Consider the following 20,041-nt stretch of genomic DNA (forward strand, 5'->3'; position numbering starts at 1 on the left):
TTACTAGCATGATCTGATAACTAAAAATATTAAGGAGATATTAGGCAGTGTTGACAGAAACATAAATGTCCGGATGAGGAAGATTCTTTTAGTTCAGCTGTACTATTCTATTATATGCATATCTTTCAGAGTTTCATAATGGGACTTTGGGAATCCTCTAATTTAATTATCTTGTTTTGCAGAAAAGAAATCTAAGATCAGAGAATGGTGTGATTTGCCAAGGCCACACAGGTAGTTAGTATCAAAAGTTGGATTTGAACCCAGGATTTCTGACTGTAAATCCAATACTTCTCCCCAGTATTATGCTGACTGTAGAATAAAATGTTCATATCTGATTGTCACAATTCAAGAAGAACACTGACAAATTAGAATGTGCCAAGCAAACTATGAGGTGACTGTAAACTGTCACATTAAAATTGATCCAAGAAGCTAGGAACTGCTTAGCCTAGAGAAAAATAATAATAAATGGGCATTTATAGAGCACTTAAAATTTGGAAAATTCTTTACATATATTATTTCACTTAATACTCACAACAATTTTATGAATAAAATGCTGAAGTTGTTACAATTATCATTTTATAGATGAAGAAACAAAAGGGTAGTTTTGCCTATGATCATACAACTATTAGGGATCAGTGAGCAGATTTTGAACTCAGATCTTCCCGATTCTAAATCCAGTACTTTTCCCATTATACCACAGTACCTCTTTGTTAGAACAGTAATTATTAATTTTAATACCCAGGAAAATTTCAGATGAATGTGGAGGAAAACTGAGCAACTATTCCTTTGGTTGACGTAGACTGAAAACAAAGGTCATGGTAGATGAGTAAGCTGAGAAATGGAGAAATTAAGGTATTCAAAGGAGAGAAGGGACTAGGGTATAGAAGAAAACTGTGAATCAGATCCTGAACTTATTTTGACAGAGAAAAAATGATATCAAGGTCTATAAAGGTGAAAAGGTAGTTGCTAGGAGACAGTAGCAGAGGGAAGATCTGGAAATAAGGATAAAAAATTGAGCTTCCTGGCCTTGTATAAAATGGTGTAAGGATAGAAGTCACCTTTGGGAAGATATGATGCCAAGAAAAAGCTGTATCTCAGTAGGTACCAGAAATTGGAAGGCATATGAGAAAAATAGATCATAAAAAATAGGAAAGGATATAAATGTGCAAAAATGTTTGTAACAGTTCTTTTAGTGGTAACAAAAAATTGTTAAGTTGAGTGGATGCCTATCAGTTAGGGAATAGCTGAATAAATTATGGTATATGAATGTAATGGAATATCATTGTTCTATAAGAAATGATGAGCAGGCTAAATTTAGTATACAGTAATAGCAAAACTATATTATGATCAACTGTGATAGATTTAGCTCTTCTCAGCAATATAGTAATCAAAGACATTTTGACTTTGCATGGTAAATATCATCCACATCCAGTAAAAGAACTATGAATACTAAATATGGATTGAAGCATCTCATTTTCACCTTTTTTGTTTGTTTTGGCTTTTTTCTTCCTCATTATTTTCTCCTTTTTAATTGATTTTTTTCTCAACATGACTAATATGGAAATGTTAAAAAAAATTATTATGCATGTATAACCTACATAAGATTGTTTGCTGTCTTAATAAGGGGAAAAGTAAGAGTGGAGGGAAAATAAAATTTGGGACACAAAGTCTTACAAAAATGAATGTTGAAAACTATCTTTATTTGTAATTGGAAAAATAAAATATTATTAAAATGAGAAATAAAAAACCTGACTGACAGTTTAATACTACTAGACTAGTAATATTCTAAAGTAAATTGATAACAGAATCGACTTAAATTTTCAGTGTAAACATTTATACCTAGGAAATCAACAAATGATAAAAGTTAAGGCTTGATATATTATTTTGTTGATTGTCCAGATTAAAGTGATGGAGAAAATGTCAATTATGAAGATTAAACTTAATAGTATGTCAATTCTTTAGAGATCTGGTTGTTAAACCTTCATCAGCATACTGCTGAGTATGTTATAATGGTGTGTGGGATGGGTGCTAGACCCCCTTTTCCAAATTAACTAATCAGATTCATCTTCAGGTACAAAAATAAAGTGTTTATTTAGTCCCTGCAGGGAGAGGCCCACACATACTCCTGGAAGCCATCCCAACTCCCACCATGTGCTCAGGGAACCTGACCAGCTTCTGGCTTGTCAGAGGTTTAAAAGGCAAAAGACCCAAGCCTTTTCATTGGATAGACTAAAAGGACATAATCATCATTGACCAATGCTCACCGATGTTATCTGCTCGCTGTGGGTCATGTCACTTCCTGAGAGTTTGACCTTTAGAGACCATGTAACTCCCTGCAACCCAAGGTTCAAGACCTCATCTTCCAGCTCTGTGAAAAGGGATCATATGACTTAGTCTCAAACTGAGAAAACTTCATCCAATCAGTCCCATTCAATGAGGATCCTTTTCTGGTTGAGATGTCCTTTTTGGTCCTTTCCAACCTTTAGACAACCTTTAGTAATCCCTAGTGATTCCTTCTTTATGGTCTTTTTTTTTTTTTTAAATACTTGATTTGAGAGTGTATTGGCATAAGCAACTCCCTACAGGGAAGCTCTCTCTAGCAATGTAATATCAACACCTACTATAATTTAACTCTCAGAAAAGTCAATTTTCAGTTCAACTTTAAGAAGTAACCTTTATGTGATTTTCTAGGAGCTGTAAGTTACTTGAAAGCAAGGACTATCTTTTGCTGTGTCTAGAACAAAGTAGGTATTTAATAGATGGTCATTGATTAACAGTTGACTGCTGCTATTAACTCCTTGTAGCAAACATCTATCATAAGATCACTGTTTTCATAATTTTTCCTTCTACTCCTAATTCCTAAACATAAACTTTATGTATTTTCTTATATTATGTATTAAAATGAAGAACATCTAATGAATTAATATGCTATATTCTGTAGATAAAAGCAGAATGGAACTTTTCAAATCATACTGAATATACTGGGCCTACTTCTTAAGTGAATAAAAGTTTTCTTTATACTTGGCTTTTCCCTTCCATTTTTATTACCATGTGACTGAGTTAAATTTGTATAACTTCTCTGAATATTATGGAACTTTTCAAATCATACTGAACATACTGGGCCTATTTCTTAAGTGAATAAAAGTTTTCTTTATACTTGGTTTTTCCCTTCCATTTTTACTACCATGTGACTGAGTTAAATTTGTATAACTTCTTTGAATATTATAAAAATATTTATCATATTTTTGGCAAATGAAATTTCAAAGTTTTTATTTCTGACATCAAAACAAATATGAATACAATTTCTCTCATAATCATGCTATCACTGCAAAGTAAAAAATGGAAGCAAAAAAAAACCAAACCAAAACCAAAAAATGTATATAATAAGGTGTGATATATATATAATATGCCTATCAGAAATGCTTTTTAAAAAAAATAATTTATATTATCCTAATCTAAGGATTTCTGCTTAGAGATAGAACCAAAGATGGATAGAGCCATTACATAACTGAAATCTTTTTCCCATGAAAATTCAGAGTTCCAATTATAGCATTCCTGAAACAGACAAAATTTGACATTATTATAAAACATCTTAACAGAGGTCAAGGCAAAAGTTCAGCTATTTTTTCATCAATTAGTCATCCTTGAAGAATTATTTTCTTTTTTGTTTGTTTTATTTTCCATTTTATTTTTCCCCCTAAAATCATTAAATCCCTCTTGGACCTTTCCTTTCAAAGATTCCACTCCCCAACTAATTAATACCACCATTAACCAAAGTAATTAAAAATAATTCTTCCTTCTCTTAGATGTTCTTAACTATGTGTGTGTGTGTGTGTGTGTGTGTGTGTGTGTGTGTGTGCTATATGTTTCATGAACTCCTTTGGCCAGTTGATAAACCCAAGAACACCTCGGAAAATTTTTCTTTTTAAAAATATATCATTATGGGAGGAAATACCAATTTTCAGTTGCAGTTGGGTGAAAATAAAATTTTCTCCTCCAAGGTCACAAATCCCCTGAATTCTTCCATGAACCTATTGGAAAACTATGGACTCTAGTAAAGTTGGTGATTACTCTAATCCTTCAGGGCATTAAGGCTGCTATTTGTAGGTAGATTAAATAAAATGCCCTTTGTTTTTGTCTAATCCCAGTCCTATTTATTTAGAGGCAAAAGTCTTTCCTGGGTTTATCAGAGAGATGAGATCAGGATATTGTTTTGGAATGGATAGCTAAAGAAATGTTTTTTTCTTTAAAATTAGTATAAAGGCTTTAGATTAGGTTAACTTTAAATACTTTCTTAATATTTCTAAAAAGAAGAAGGAAAGAGGAGCAAATAATCTTTACAGTACATCTTCAGAGACACTTGCCTTCTGTTTCTGCTTAGATTGTTAATCAAAGTTTCTGGGTGGCAGATATCTAAAGGTTGTATCCATAAATTCATATAACATTCTTGAATCAGTAGAAAGAAAACTGGATTAAAACTCAGAAGACTTGGATTCAAAATGAATTTAGTTTCTACCTCTGTAAAATGGGGAGGATGAACTAAATGGCCACTAAGATCACTTCCAGCTCTAAATCTGTAATGCCGGAGAAACTGAGGCAGGAGAGAGATTAGAGAGTTTTCAATAGTTTATTAATTGGAGAGTATAATTGACTGGACAGGACTCTCGTCTCAAATTATCCAGTCAGATAGAGATAAAGATATACTGGGACCAAGGAATCCATGTTGGTCCCAGGGCTATCATCTCAAAGAATGAAGCAGAGAATAAGAGCGGCCCCCTCCTTTAAATAACCCTAGAGACAAAGAAGGTAAAAAGGCGCGAAAGTTCCTGTCAGGTTGGGGGGAGACCATAACTCCTAAAAGCCCAGAGACAGGATGTCTGAATACCCAGAGATAAAGATGTCAATGAGGTATCTTGGAATATTTTAGAGGGATATTGTAAATTCTTGAGGACGGGGGATCTGCTCTCTTGTTTATCTTGCTAGCAATTTATAAACGGTTCTCAGTCTTAATGGACCAGAGTGGGTTTTTACGACTAAGGGGATTTGACAGAACAGTTAAGGAAACTGAGACAAAGGAAACTAGTTTAGGGAAACCGAGTCAGAACAGTTAAAGAGAACTGAGGCATAACAAATCTATGTTTCTATATGTGAAGTACCTAATTGTGCCTAGTATCTCATTAAAAGTATACTTTCTTTACTGAATATGGTATCTGTCCTGGAAAATTGGATCCACTGACATCACCAAAGTATGCACACATGAGAGAATTGGTCATCAGATAACCTAGAAGATAATTCTCCTTCTTATTTCTGACATCAAAACAAATATGAATACAATTTCTCTCATAATCATGCTATCACTGCAAAGTAAAAAATGGAAGCAAAAAAAAACCAAACCAAAACCAAAAAATGTATATAATAAGGTGTGATATATATATAATATGCCTATCAGAAATGCTTTAAAAAAAATAACTTATATTATCCTAATCTAAGGATTTCTGCTTAGAGATAGAACCAAAGATGGATAGAGCCATTACATAACTTTTTTTTTGTTTTATTTTCCATTTTATTTTTCCCCCCTAAAATCATTAAATCCCTCTTGGACCCTTCCTTTCAAAGATTCCACTCTCCAACTAATCAATACCACCATTAACCAAAGTAATTAAAAATAATTCTTCCTTCTCTTAGATGTTCTTAACTTTGTGTGTGTGTGTGTGTGTGTGTGTGCTAAATAATTGCTAAATTTGTAAGAAATAGGTTGAGAAAGAGCAAACATGGGAATGGAAAAGAGTAATTATAAATGTAACCTAATTGTTTTACATAATTTATATAAACCTAAATGAAAGGTAACAGACCATAGAGGTGTTGGAATCAGAAACACTTGGATTCAGATTATGCTTTGACAAATCTTGTCCTGTGAATGTGGGAAATCCCATCCAATGTTCTAAGAATGTATATTACAGAGGACTCATTATCTGCATAGGTGGAAGGAATTGTGGTGTTCTTTACCAGTGAAATTAAGGGTCCAGATTGTCTTCCCTGCTCCTCCACCAAAATGAACTTAATTGTTAATACAACTAAACAATTGTAATCTGACAATGTTTGTGCTTGGGACAAGTCTAGGGAAGAGAAGTTCATTTGGGATGCACTTTCTTCTCCTAGGAAACAAAGAGCTTTCTACACTGCTGTAGGAGCAAGGAAAGAGCCCAGGACATTTCTGCCACCTGGGGAAGGGATAAATAAGAGGAAAGATCTTCTGGGGTGATTATCTCACTTTCACTTTGAGCCCAATGGCAAAACTGCTACCCTCTAAATTTCCTGCCCCAGGACAAAGCTCCAGTTGTCCTTTCTTAAGTTTGTGCAGTTAACTCTTTCTTATCGTTAATAAACATTAGTTTGTTGAAAGACCAAAACCAGAATGTAGAGTTTATGAAAAATATTGGCCAGTTATACTAACTGCAAAAAGAATCTTTTACAAAATATTCAAAGATAATGATTTATTTTTAGACCAATGTCTTCATTTTGTTTTATTTTTTTCTTAATAGTATTTTATTTTTCCAAATACATGTAAAGATAGTTTTAACATTCATTTTTGTAAGACTTTGTGTTAAATTTTTTCTCCCTCTCTCCCCTCCCCAAACCAGCAATCGGATAAAGATTAAACATGTACAATCCTTTTAAATATACTTCTATATTTGTCATGTTGTACAAGAAAAATCAGAAGGGGGAAAAACTACCAAAAAGAAAAATTAAACAAACAAACAAAAGTGAAAATACTATGGTTCAATCCACATTTGGTGACCATAGTTCCTTTTCTAGATGTGGAATGGCATTTTCCATTCCAAGTCTATTGGAATTATCTTGAATCAAAAGGAAATGATTTATATAAATGTTATATTGTCATACAATTCAAAATGTTACCATAGTTATTTGTTTTGCTTCACTGCACATAATTGTTGCAAGAATCTCATTTTTCTTTTTCTTTTTTTCTGGTTAGGAGAAGATTGGGGGGGGGGGCAGGTGTGGAATTTCATTAACTGAAAAAAGTAAGATGGATCACAAATGTTTCCATGCTCTAATAATGCTCATCATGTGGATTCTCTAGCCACATAGTTTTGAACTATATTGTGAGTGAAATTTGTCAAAGTCCTAAAGATAGGCCACCCTGTGAAATACTAGGTTGCCCTGGATCAACCAATTTAGTTTTCTTTATGTTGTGAAAGCTAATCTGGTGCAATTAATGGTTTTATCTGCCTTTCCTGGGGTCTCTCTGTCAATCGTATGTTGATCAGAAGAAGAAGAAGAAGAAGAGGAAGAAGAGGAAGAAGAAGAAGAAGAAGAAGAAGAGGAAGAAGAGGAAGAAGAAGAAGAAGAAGAAGAAGAAGAAGAAGAAGAAGAAGAAGAAGAAGAAGAAGAAGAAGAAGAAGAAGAAGAAGAAGAAGAAGAAGAAGAAGAAAACTTGTCAAAACATAATTGTCTTTTTACTCATTTGCTGAAGACATGAATTCAGGGCATCAAACCACAAATTCATTCTTTCTCTGCCCATTGGTTCAGGAGATTTGCGAACTGTCTTTTGCATTTGCATTCTTGCATGAAAAATCATGCTTTGTTAAACCAAACAACAGAGAGGTGTCTTTAACACATACCACTGGCTCAAAAGAAAGCCTGCAATAAAAAGGTAAGACCTGACTTCTCTTTAGCTAAAAAGTACTATCTGACTAGCTAAGTAAGTCTTAAGTAATTTAATCAAGAGGGAAATATTCAGAGATATTCTCCCAAGCCTTAAAGTGTCTTGCTTTCCCTTCATTTGGCATTGTATCTCTTGTTTTTATGCTTTTATCTCAATTGTCCCTTATATCTAACTCCCTTAAAGCCTCAGTTCAGATGCCACCTCATTTTATACAAAGCCATCCTAAGCTATTAGTGCACTGAAATTACTTTGTATTTATTCTCTGAATGTGTTAATTCCCAACCAAAAGAATGTAAGCATTTTGAAAATAGGGACGATTCTTTGTATCTCCACTGTCACAGTGCATTATTTCTTAATGAATGTTTATTAAAGGAGTTCCATAATCAAAATAGCAAGAGAATTAAAAGAATTTATAATTTTATTGCATGATATCTGGGAACAAGTGGAAATATGTTTGGGGAAATATATAAATCTATGTTTCTTTGATCCTATAAACAATGTGATATGAAGTACCTGATATGCTCTGTATCTCATTAGAAGTATGCTTTCTTTACTGATTATGCCACCTGTCCTGAAAAATTTGGTAGAAATAGTTGCTAAACTTATAAGAAATAGGTTGACCAAGGGAAAATGTAGGTAAAGAAATGAATAATTGTAAGTGTAATCTAATTGCTTTACATAACTTATGTAAGTCTAAATAAAAAGTAATAGATTGTAATGGACAGAAAAATGGTTTTGGAATCAGTAACACTTGGATTCAAGTTCTACATATACTCTGATATATGCTAGTCATGTGACCGTGGAAAAATTACTTGATCTCTCAGTGTTCCACCCAATCCTAAAAAATGTATGTTACAGAGGAATTATGATTTGCATTGGTGGAAGGAATTTTCAACTTGTAGAGTTCCTCACCAATGAAATCAAGGGTCCAGATGCTCCTCATTTCCCTCCCACCAAAATGAATTTGTTAATCCAATTAAACAATTGTAACTTGACAATTTTTGTGGTTGAGACAAGTCTAGGGAAGAGAAAATCATTTATGGTATACTTTCTTCTCCCAGGAAATCTAAATAATTGAGAAAATTAAGGGAAGGGGATGAAAATATGTCATTGAAGTTTTCAAATTGAAATAGGTACCTCTTACTCATACAACCAATCTACAAACTTCTCAGGGTACCATTAAACTATGGAAATTATGGATAAAAGTCCTTAAACCTATATGATGATTTTTTTGGGACTTTGTTGTTCCCTTCTAAAGATTAACCAGAGGAGACTATGATATGAAGGAGTCAGTTGAAATAATTAGGGATGTTTAGTCTGAAGGTTTAGGGACATGGTAGGGGAAAAATATTAAATTTGGAGTCAGAAGATTAGATTTGAATTCTGACTCAGTCACTAATGACTTCTGTGACTTCAAGGGATTCACTCAACCTCTCTGGGTCTCAGTTTCCTTGTCTGTAAAATTAAAAAAAAAACAGTTTGTGCTAGATTCTTTTCTAACTGTATATCGTATGAAACTATTTGAAGGCTGATGAACCATTAGGTATCCTCTGTTTGGTCTCAGAGGGTAAAACTAGATACAATGGGTGAAAGTGGGATAAAAGTGGGGGAGAAATAGAGAGATTCTATATAAGAAAAAACTTCATGACCTCAATAACATAAAAGTGAAATGGGCTCCTTTATAAGTTGCAGGTTGTCAGAAGGTTTAAAGTGAAGGCTGGAAGTTCCTTTTCACTCCAAGTCCTGAGAGCCAAGATCCTGTATAACATGTCACTTGGATAAATAAATGGGTTGGGAGGGTAGAGGAACATTGGACAATGTCTCTGAATATCCTTAATGTAAGGGATAGACATGACTGGATTTTAGATAGATTTTAAAAGACCCAAGTCCAGTCAAATCAATAAGTATTTATTTGGATCAGGATGTGAATTAATATGTGGAGAGAGGTTTGATTTAGAAACAGGGCCATAAATGGAAAGAAAGAAAATTAGTAAAAAAAAAATATATAAGTAAAAAACAAAAACAAAAGCCACCTTATCTTTTCTTTGGGATATTAAGGTCTGCAAAGCACTTTACATAGATGAGCACTTTTGATTCTCTTAACAACCCTGTTAAATGCTGCTATTATTCCCATTTTATAGATGAGAAAACTGAAGCAGGGAGAAGTTAAAAAACTTGTCACAGAGTAAGTATTTGAGGATAAGAAATACATAGTGAAAGGGATCTGAACTACTATTATGGTGGAAGTAGTCTTGGATTTGGAGTTCAAATAAAATGAGATTAAAACTCTGTCCCTTTTAACTGTGATTTGGGAGTTAGGAATTTAGCTTCTCAGTGCCTCAGTTTACTCATCTGGTAAATGAGAGGCTTAATCTAGTCTCTAATGTCTCTTCTACCTTTAACTATAACCTATTACTCAGGGGTATGCTTGAGCCATTTCTGAGCAGGAACTGATCCTAAAATTTTTACATTTTCAAAATCAGTAAATGCTGTACATCAGGGCTTGATTTATTGTTTTATTGATTGTCCAGACTTAAATAATAAAGAAAATGTTAATTATGAAACTTAAGGGTGTGACAATGCATACTGTTTTTTGTTCTTCCCCATAGAGCAGATTGTAAACCATTTACCACCCCTGCCATGACCCATAGTACAAGTAATTTCTGCAGGTGGTTTGTGCTCAAAACCAGCATTTAGATTATGATCTTCCGAACATTGACCTCTTGTGTCTAGATGTTCTACTTCAATGATTTTATTTAATGATCTGAACAAATTTTTATAATTTTAGAATAGAAGCTAACATCCTAAATATTCTATTATTTCTGAGCTCTATTCTTCTGTTCTGATTTATCTGCCCAATGCATATATTTTTGCATGCGCTTGTGTTCATATATGTGCCCTTGCATCAGCTTATGTCATGTAATATGTGAGAGAAAATAATTTTTTAAGTGAATCTGTGTATTCTGATAGTTATTGCTTCCCAAAGTAACTTCCCTCCTTTTAGGCAAGCAAGATCAAGCCTTAACTCCTAGCAAATTTTCTCATTCTGATTTTTAACTTTAAATGCAGTGTATTTTGATGACTTCAATTAATCAAGAAACATTTATTAAGTTTCTCCTCAGTGCTACCTGGCTCAGTATATAAAGTACTGTGCCTAAAGCTAGGAAGACCTGAGTTCAAATGTAACCTTACTAGCTGTGTGCCCTGGACAAATCACTTAAGTCCATTTGCCTCAGTTTTCTCATCTGTAAAATGAACTGGAGAAACAAATGGCAAATCACTGTAGTATCTTTGCCAAGGAAACCTCAAATTGGGCCATGAAGAATTAGACGCAACTGAACAACAAGTAGTGCTGGACACTGTACTTGTTACTGGAGAGACAAAGACAAAACTTAAATATTATCTGATCTCAAGGAATTGAAATTCTACCAAGGGAAGGAGACATCTTGTCTACATAGAGTTATATTCAGAATAAACGTAAAATAAACATTAAGTAATTGGAATGGAAATGGGTTGAACTAGCAGCTCTGAGGAAGAGAAAAGGCTTCAAATAAGAAATGGGAATAATGTATAAGTTGTTGAGATTTCATATTTTCTATGAGTAATTCTGATACAATGAAATTATGTACATTCATTAAATCTGAAAGACCCACATATAGGAAAGGATAGAATGGTAGGTTTCTGTGTCTTAACTTAGCCTAACAAGCGAAAAATAACAATGACTCCACTTTCGGGAAGAATTTTTTGGCTTCACATAGATGTTTCAAGAGTATTTTCCCATCTGTATGAAACTTTTGATCCAGCCAGATTGGCCTATTTATGTTATCCTTGCCATGCTTCACCATTTTCGGTACTCAATGAATTAAAATGAGTTACAGATTTATGACTAAAAAGAAAGAGAACATTACAAAATGAAAACAGGTAATTTTGATTATATTAAATTTAAATGATTTTGTACAAACAAAACCAATACAATGAAGAGTAGAAGGAAAACAAAAAGCTGGGAAACAGTCTTTACAGCAAGCATCTCTGATAAAGGCATCATCTCTCAAATATATAAAGAAAAAATTTAAATTTGTAAGACTGCAAGTCATTCCTCAATTGATAGTCAAAAGATATGAACAAGCAGTTTTCAGATGAAGAAATCAAAGCTATCTACAGGCATATGAAAAAGTGCTCTAAATCAGTTTTGATTAGAGAGTTGCAAATTAAAACAACTTGAGGTACCACTTCACACCTCTCAAATTGTCCAATATGATAAAAAATAAATGTAGGAGAGGATATGGGAAAATTAGAACACTAATGTACTGTTGGTAGAGTTGTAAACTGATCCAAACTATTCTGGAGTACAATTTGGAGTTATATTCAAAAGGCAAACTGTATAATCGTTGATCCAGCAATACCACTACTAGATCTGTTTACAAAAGAGATCAAATAAAAGGGAAAAATTTACACAAAAGTTTTTATAGCAGTCCTTTTTGTGATGGCCAAGAATTGGAAATTTAGAGGATGCCCATCAATTGGGAATGACTGAACAAGTTGTGGTATATCGGTAAATGAAAATACTATTGTGCAACAAGAAACAATGAAGATTTCAGGAAAATCTGGAAAGACTTGTATCAACTGATACAAAGTGAAATGAACAGAAATAAGAAACATTGCATATATAACTGCAACATTGTGTGATGATCAACTAACTATGGATGACTCAACTTCTTAGCAACAATCATTTAGGCATGAAGGAAACATCCAGACAAGAACTGAAGGACTCTGAATACAGATTGAAGCATTTTTTTCACTTACCTATATATATATATATATATATATATATATATATATATATATATATGTGTATATTTCCTTTTAATTTGTTTCTTTCACAACTGTGACTAGTATGGAAATATGTTTTATGTGATAGCACAAGTATATCAAACTGCCTACCATTTTAGGAAAATGGGAGGGGAAGAAGGGAGCAGTAAGAAAAATGTAGAACTCAAAATCTTGTAAAAATGAATGTTAAAGGGGGTAGCTAATTGGTGTAGTGGATAGAGCACCAGCCCTGAAATCAGGAGGACCTGAGTTCAAATCTGGCCTCAGACACTTGACACTTGACACTTACTAGCTCTATGACCCTTGGTGAGTTACTTAACCCCAATTACCTCAGCTAAAAGAAATTTTAAAGAAATGAATGTTTAAAATGTCTTGACATATTAACTGGGAAAAAATACTGTTTTAAAAGTTTCCATAGCAATTAGATGGCACAGTGGATAAAACATGGGCCCTACAGTTAGGAGGACCCAAGTTCAAATCTAGCTAGCTTTAAACACACTTACTAATTAAGTGCCCACCCTGGACAAGTCATTTAATTACAATTGTCTCACCTAAAAAAAAAACAAAAAAAACAATGAATTTTCCATCCTTCTATCTAGAATGTTGTCTCTCTTCTCCATTTTAACTAAATCCTACTGCAAGTACCAGTTCAAATTTCTCTCTATTTCTGAATATTGTCTAATATTGCTAGTTAAGCTTTTCATGTATGCAGTTCTCTCTAAACAGATTGCAAGCTTCTTAGGAACATGAATCATATATGAAGAATGGGATGCTATAGAGCAGTCTTTGTGAATGACACCAGTGTGGAAGTCTGAGAAGTTGTGGGTTGGGCAACAAGGATTATTTACAAATAGGAAAGAAGGTAGAGGAAAGTAAGGGAGTATTTCACTCACTACTTGACAAATTTTGTAGAGTTTAAGCCAGTTGCAGGCCTAATGGTGTTGATTACTTTCCATCCCCCCATACAAAATTAAAAAAATATTGTATCATTGGCATAAGAAATTCCCTTTACTAATGCATCGGCATATCTATTCTGCAATAAGGATACATATATCCAGTACAATTCATGAACTTTTAAAAAACTGTTAACATTTCAATTTTTTTTTGTAATCATATATAATTTATTTTATACACATGAAAGCATTAACAAAGATAATCCCAAATAAGTAGCTAGGGGGAAATGGATAAAGATCTGGAACTGGAATTAGAAAGACAAGCTCAAATCTAGTTTCTGTCTACCTCAGTTTCTTTATCTGTAAAATGAAGATAATGATAATATCTACTTCACAGGGCTATTGTGAGGATAAAGTGAGATGATACTCAGGAAGTTCTCTGTGAACTTTACAGTGCTACATAAATGCTAATAAAAATCAAAATAAATTAGGATCAAATTCATTCTGCATTCTTTCAATGTGTTTTTGATTATTTCTAATTTTTTTTCAGACTTTCAACTGAACATTCAGGATATGATTCTTCTGATATTGAGAGATCAACAATCTTATGAATTATGAACAGCAACATAACCCAACCAGATAATGAAACAATATTGATGCTTGGGAATCCAACCATTGCTGTGGTCCTCCCAATTGTGTATTCACTGGTGGCCTTCATCAGCATCCCTGGGAATCTTTTTTCCCTCTGGGTACTCTGTTGCCACACCAAACCCAAATCACCTTCTGTCATTTTTATGATCAACCTTTGCATCACTGATCTCATGTTGGCTGTAGCGCTCCCTTTTCAGATCTTCTATCACTTGAACAGCAATAACTGGCCCTTTGGAAAGTTCCTCTGTAATCTAGTGACAGTTGTCTTCTATACCAACATGTACTCCTCCATATTGACCATGACCTGCATTAGTGTAGAGCGATTCCTGGGGGTTGTGTACCCCTTGACCTCTACCAGGTGGAGAAGGAAGAGATATGCAGTTTTAGCTTGTGTAGGTATATGGCTTCTTTTATTGCTTGCCCTGTCCCCCTTGGCTATCACAGACTTGACCTATGAAGTAAACGCCCTGGGAATCATCACCTGTTTTGACGTCCTCAAGTGGAATATGCTGCCCAGCCTTGCAATGTGGGGCATTTTCCTCTTCACCTTGTTCATTTTTCTCTTCCTTATTCCTTTCATTGTGACTGTAGCCTGTTATATTGCCACTATCCTCAAGCTAATCCGGACTTCTGGAAGGTATGGAAATGGACAGAAAAGTAGATCCATCTGTCTTGCTGGTATTGTCCTCCTCACCTTTGTCACCTGTTTTGCTCCTAACAACTTCATTCTTTTAGTGCACATGGTCAGCCGCCTATATTTCAAGAAGAGCTACTACCACATTTATAAGCTTACCCTCTGTCTCAGCTGCCTCAACAATTGCTTGGATCCCTTTATTTACTACTTTGCCTCTAAAGAGTTTCATCAGAAATTAAGGAAGTTCCTAGGTAAAAATGCACTCTTCAGTGATAGCTCAGAGACCAGAAGGGAAAGTTTATTTTCTGCCAGGACCCTGTCAGGCCGATCAATGTCAAGTGGACAGGGGGAAGGGTCAACTGGAGTCAGCCGGGCCTGTTTGCAAAGGCAGGAAAGTTTGTTTTAAGGATGGTATGTGAGCCAAAAGGGCAAAGCTGATGCTCATGAGAGGTGAGTGTGAAATTAAGGCAAAAAGCCCATTTTTTTCAGGTCTGAAAACGGACTGATGTTTCCTGTGCTGGCATTGGAGTCAGTAGATCTTTTTAAAGAAGGTAGCTAAAACTTGAGCTCAAGTGGGAATACTTCCTGTTACACAAGACACAAAATACCCTGTGGGCTTCAAAAGGATGGACTCTTGAATAGAAAAAGAGGAAAAGCAAAGAAAGCATTATGAAATAATCAGTCTTGTTCTCTGGATAGGAAGTCAGAGATTGAACATTTCTTCATCTGGCGAAGGAGGGAAATTTTTTTCCTTCCCAACAGCCATTTACACATTTACATTCAACTACTCTCCTACCTCTGTTTTACCTACAGATTCTCCTTCAATAGGATTATGTTCATAGCCAGATAACTCTCTACTCTTGCCCTTTTCTTAGGCATGAAAGGGTTGAACCAGAATGATCTCCAAGATCTTTACAACTCTGAAGCCATGATTATATGAATTTTTGTGCTCACATAGCCAGTTTTTTCCTTGCCATCTGTCACTTGGAACTGTTTCCTGATAAAATGACTAACCAGCCACTGTGGCATAGGAGATACGAATGAGTAGGCATTTTTTCAGTGGTAAAGGCATTAGCTAGGCACAAGCAGCCCTGTGTTCCAAGTCATGTGCAATCAATGTTGGGTGCTCACCAATAGCTGACAAGCTGACCATGTGGCCAGATTATCTATATTGTGGTTAATTTCAGTGGTCATGGGAGGACGTGGTTTAAGAGTTCTTTGTTTTGCATATTATACATCTTCTATGAGAAAACAAGAGAAAAACTACACTCTAAGTAGAACCTTCAAGTATACAATGTGGCATCAGGTGTATTATTGCATTGGATCAGCATTTATAAAGTTGCTCTTATAGCAGCCACTGGATCTGACAATTTTCAATCTCATAATCCCGAAGGTAAAATCAGGTTTTTTTGTGTGTTACTTGTCCTTTGATGTGGTTTAAGTTTTCTGACACATGTCTTTCTACATCCAAGTCTTCAACCTGAACATTTAGCTAAATAATATGCAGAGATGAACCAACCTGACCTCACTGAAAGTAAATATGGTGATAATGGGCAATGAAAAGGGGAAAAAAGGGAGGGGATGATAACCTAAAAGTAAATGAGGAAAAGGGATCTGTTCATCTCTGTTTGCAAAGCCCTAAAGTTAGGGATATACTAGGTATAAGACCTAGATATTCTAAAATAGTAACACAAAATAAAGGGCATAAAAAAGAGAGAAAAAATAGTGGAGAGGGAGATGGATTAGATCTTTGAGTTTATTTGTTATAGAACTCTTAGTAAGTAAACTCACAGACTTTCCCCCAATCCAGGGATTTTTCTACAGCAGGAGGAGAAGAAGAAAAAGTGAGAACAGAGTTATAATACTTGGGGGAAAGGGACATTGGACTGGTAGTGAAAAAAATCTGGATTCTAGTCCCAATTACATCACGGTTTCCTATATAACTTTGGAGAAGTCACACAAGGCATCTCCAGTCATCTTGATTTATATATGGCCACAGACTCAGATGATTCTGAAGGATAAAGTGAGGCAAGTCAGCTTGCACAACCTCATTTAAATCTAATTCACTTGGATGTCATGATATCACTTCCCTGATATCATGGTCTTCTTCAAGAACAGAGGACAAATAACTACAAACAGCCATAATCTTCCAATTGCATCATCTCTCTAATGTCCTTTTGGTTCCTTTTGTCATTACTGCATTGAAACTGATCTAGTTGAATTGCTCTAAGCTCCTAACATCTCTATTGTTGTTCAGGATCAACAAGGCAACCAAAATCAAGATCAATGAACTTGTCCCTGCTGTTGCAATTCTCAGTTTATATCTTTGAGGATGAAAGGAGAGCAAAATGTAACATTTTGGTATCCAAGAGGATATACTGATGGTTTTGCCTAGCAGGATAGAATTTTACCAAATTCTGACCAATTTACCAAAAGCAAAAGAAATCTTCACCTAGTTTGCAAGTCACAGAAGAAAAATAGGTGGGCTGTGCAAACAAAAAGCATGCCAGGTGTGTGTGCTTGAAGGAGGGACTGGTGAGAAGAGGAAGCATACCTATCCAACCAGAAAAAAACTGGGTAAAATAGTTGCCATCTGCTCTGCAACACAAAATACAATTGGACAAATCTTATTATAGCCCGATCTCTATAAAGTGGCTCTGGGGATAGAAGAAAAGGTTTTCTATTTTGCATCCTGTTCCTTTATTTGAAATGCAAATGTTAATCCTGTGTTATTGTCTATACCAGACATTCATTCTGTTTGTTTAGGGTGTCCATGCTGGAAGGCCTAGTGTAGGATAGTTAAGTTTAAAAGATAAGTTTAAACAAATTTAGAACCAAGATGGGCAGAGAGGGGTAAAGAGGAGTAGAGAGACTGGGCATTTCTAAATGAACTCTCATGGTCAGCCATGGAAGACCTGTTTGGCCAGAATTGACTCTTGAAGAAATTATGCTTTGTGTCAAATCGTTTGGCTGAATAAGAGCTCTACCCTACAAGAGTCCAGAGCTCATTTATAATTCAAGGGGTGGTTGAGAAATACAGATGTTCTACTCTGGACTCTGCTTTCAACAATATATTGTATATCTATCATCCCAATGAAGGATAGATAAATATAAAGACAGCCCTACATAGACACATATATCTATACAGATATCTATGTCAGTAAGGATATATTTATATCTCTAGATACAATATATATCTTACTATGTAAATCTGTTTTTCTATTTATCTACTTTATACATATAGCTATGTAGATATCATGTATAGATATATAAATATCTATGTTCATCTGTGTGCATATATATATTCTATGTATATAGAAAATACTTATTCTATATCATACTGGTAGGGAATTAAGTGAAAATTTACTATAGCCTTTTCCTTTAATGTTGTAGAAAAAGAAATGGGATAAAATGAGAAGATCTGTGAGGACTGAATGGAATAAAGTGCTTCATCAAATAGGATGTTCTATATAAATTGAAGGCAATTCTTTTATTTAGTAGACATCTATTAAGCTTTTACTTAGTGACTAAGAACTAGGGATACAGTGACAAAAACTGAACAGTCCTTGCTCTCATAGAGTCCAAACTCTTGTTTCATTGTCTTTTCTTCATATTTGTTTAAACATTAAATTTTAGAACTTAAAAAATTCTGTCAACAAAATGTGCCATGATTTTGAAAACTATCTTTACCAATAATTGAAAAAAAAAACACTATTAAATGGGGGGAAAAAACTATACAATATGTTCCTTGGTTGAAGTTATGGAAACCTATGTCCAAGGAAAATATTGTATAGTTTTTCCCCCCATTTATCACCTTGTAATATTTTATGCATTCTAAATCTCAGTCTGTATGAAAGAGCTAAACATAGTCATTTGTGTAGTGGTATTATGACAAGTCATACTCAATGATATAGAGGATGCTGAAAGCTTGTATTTCTCAGTTGAACCAGAATCTCTATATAGATTTGGATAGTGAATGGTTAGATTCATAGGCTATAGACTTAAATTTCTAGACTGCCAAAGACAACATAAGTCCTATATTTTTTCTAGAATTCATAGAAGTTTTATCTTTATTTTGCAAGCCCTAATCCTATACTCAAAATATTCTCCCATTTTATCTTCTCAGAATAACAGCAACACTGACAATGGAAAATTTACAACTATACAAACTATGACTGCAAATGCTAACTAGAGAAAAACTTTTGACCTTCTCCCAATTCCTTCAGTATTAATTAGTTGGTGATACATTATTATTAGCTTATCAGTTTATTTGGGTGAGGAGAGAATGAGTTAGTGAGTAGTAATAAAGATAACAGGAAACAAAAAACATCATTTTAAAAAACTGTTCAGAAGAGGGCACCAGTAAGCTACCTTTTTAAATATCTTAGTACTCAAATGAATCTTCTATATTATCAATTCCAGTGTTCCTTCTAACAACGCAGAACACAGCTCACCATAGCTATTATCTTATTGGACTTAAATTTATACAAATATATAAAACATGTTTATGATTTCAAATGTAATCATATTTTTGTATTTTGTATATCGGAATGTTTGTTTTTGTATATTGTTACTTTCAAAATTAAAGACTTTTAGAGAATCACTGAAGTGCTGCAGAAATCTATTTGATGTCTACAGTGTATAAAAGTATAAAAAGATTTGTTCTGTGATATTTGTTGAGCTTCAAGGGGAACCCCAAAAATGTTGGAATTCCAGACTGGTGTCACAAGTGTCTCAAAAGAATTTGTCTCAAGTCTCAAGTCCATCTCCAAGTCAAAGGTCAAAATTTATTATAATTGTAATGCCAATTAAAGCAGGCTAAATTCCTAAAGAAGTTAGCCAAGAGCCAGGAGCCTGAAGGTAAATTTATTGGAAAAAGTAAAAGAAACCAGGTGCTTCATGTCTCTGATATGCTAATTTTATGCCTTAGAGGTGGAGTTGAGGAGTGGTCTGGTTCTGACTTTGTGCATAGGTGCACATAGCTCAAGGGTATGGCTGGGGGAGGCGGGGAGAGAAATCTTCTAGAGATGTGTTTTTAGGTCTAGAATTTCACTAGGTCAGGTGGCGGCCATCCAATTTTGTTCTGTGTCTGCATTAACTTTAAGCACCACATTCTTGTTGCTTATTAGTCTCAGAAACCTGTTATCACTGACTGGCTGTTATCTGACAGCCAGCAATATTTGTGGGTTCAGCATCCTGGTCATATAGAGTAAACTGGGGCAGGATAACCTAAGGGAAGAAATATATAATTTCTAACTATATCACTCCCAAGGCCAGGTGATCTTGGGGTCATTGCCACATCTTTCCTAAGGATTATACCACATCATTTGGTCAGATTATTTAACC

At 34.5% G+C, this 20,041-nt stretch overlaps 1 protein-coding gene across 1 annotated transcript in view; it reads left to right on the forward strand.

Annotated features, from left to right (window-relative positions):
* Window positions 1-19,300, forward strand: part of P2RY8 (P2Y receptor family member 8) — a 74,725-nt gene extending 55,425 nt beyond the window's left edge. The window contains exon 2 of the mRNA XM_003765610.4: window positions 13,961-19,300. Within this exon, the coding sequence (XP_003765658.1) occupies window positions 14,025-15,101 (1,077 nt within the window). The 5' untranslated portion in view covers window positions 13,961-14,024 and the 3' untranslated portion in view covers window positions 15,102-19,300. The remainder of the gene's footprint in view (window positions 1-13,960) is intronic.
* The last annotated feature ends 741 nt before the right edge of the window (window positions 19,301-20,041 follow it).

This window comes from Sarcophilus harrisii, chromosome 3 (assembly GCF_902635505.1).
Source record: "Sarcophilus harrisii chromosome 3, mSarHar1.11, whole genome shotgun sequence".
Taxonomy (NCBI): domain Eukaryota; kingdom Metazoa; phylum Chordata; class Mammalia; order Dasyuromorphia; family Dasyuridae; genus Sarcophilus; species Sarcophilus harrisii.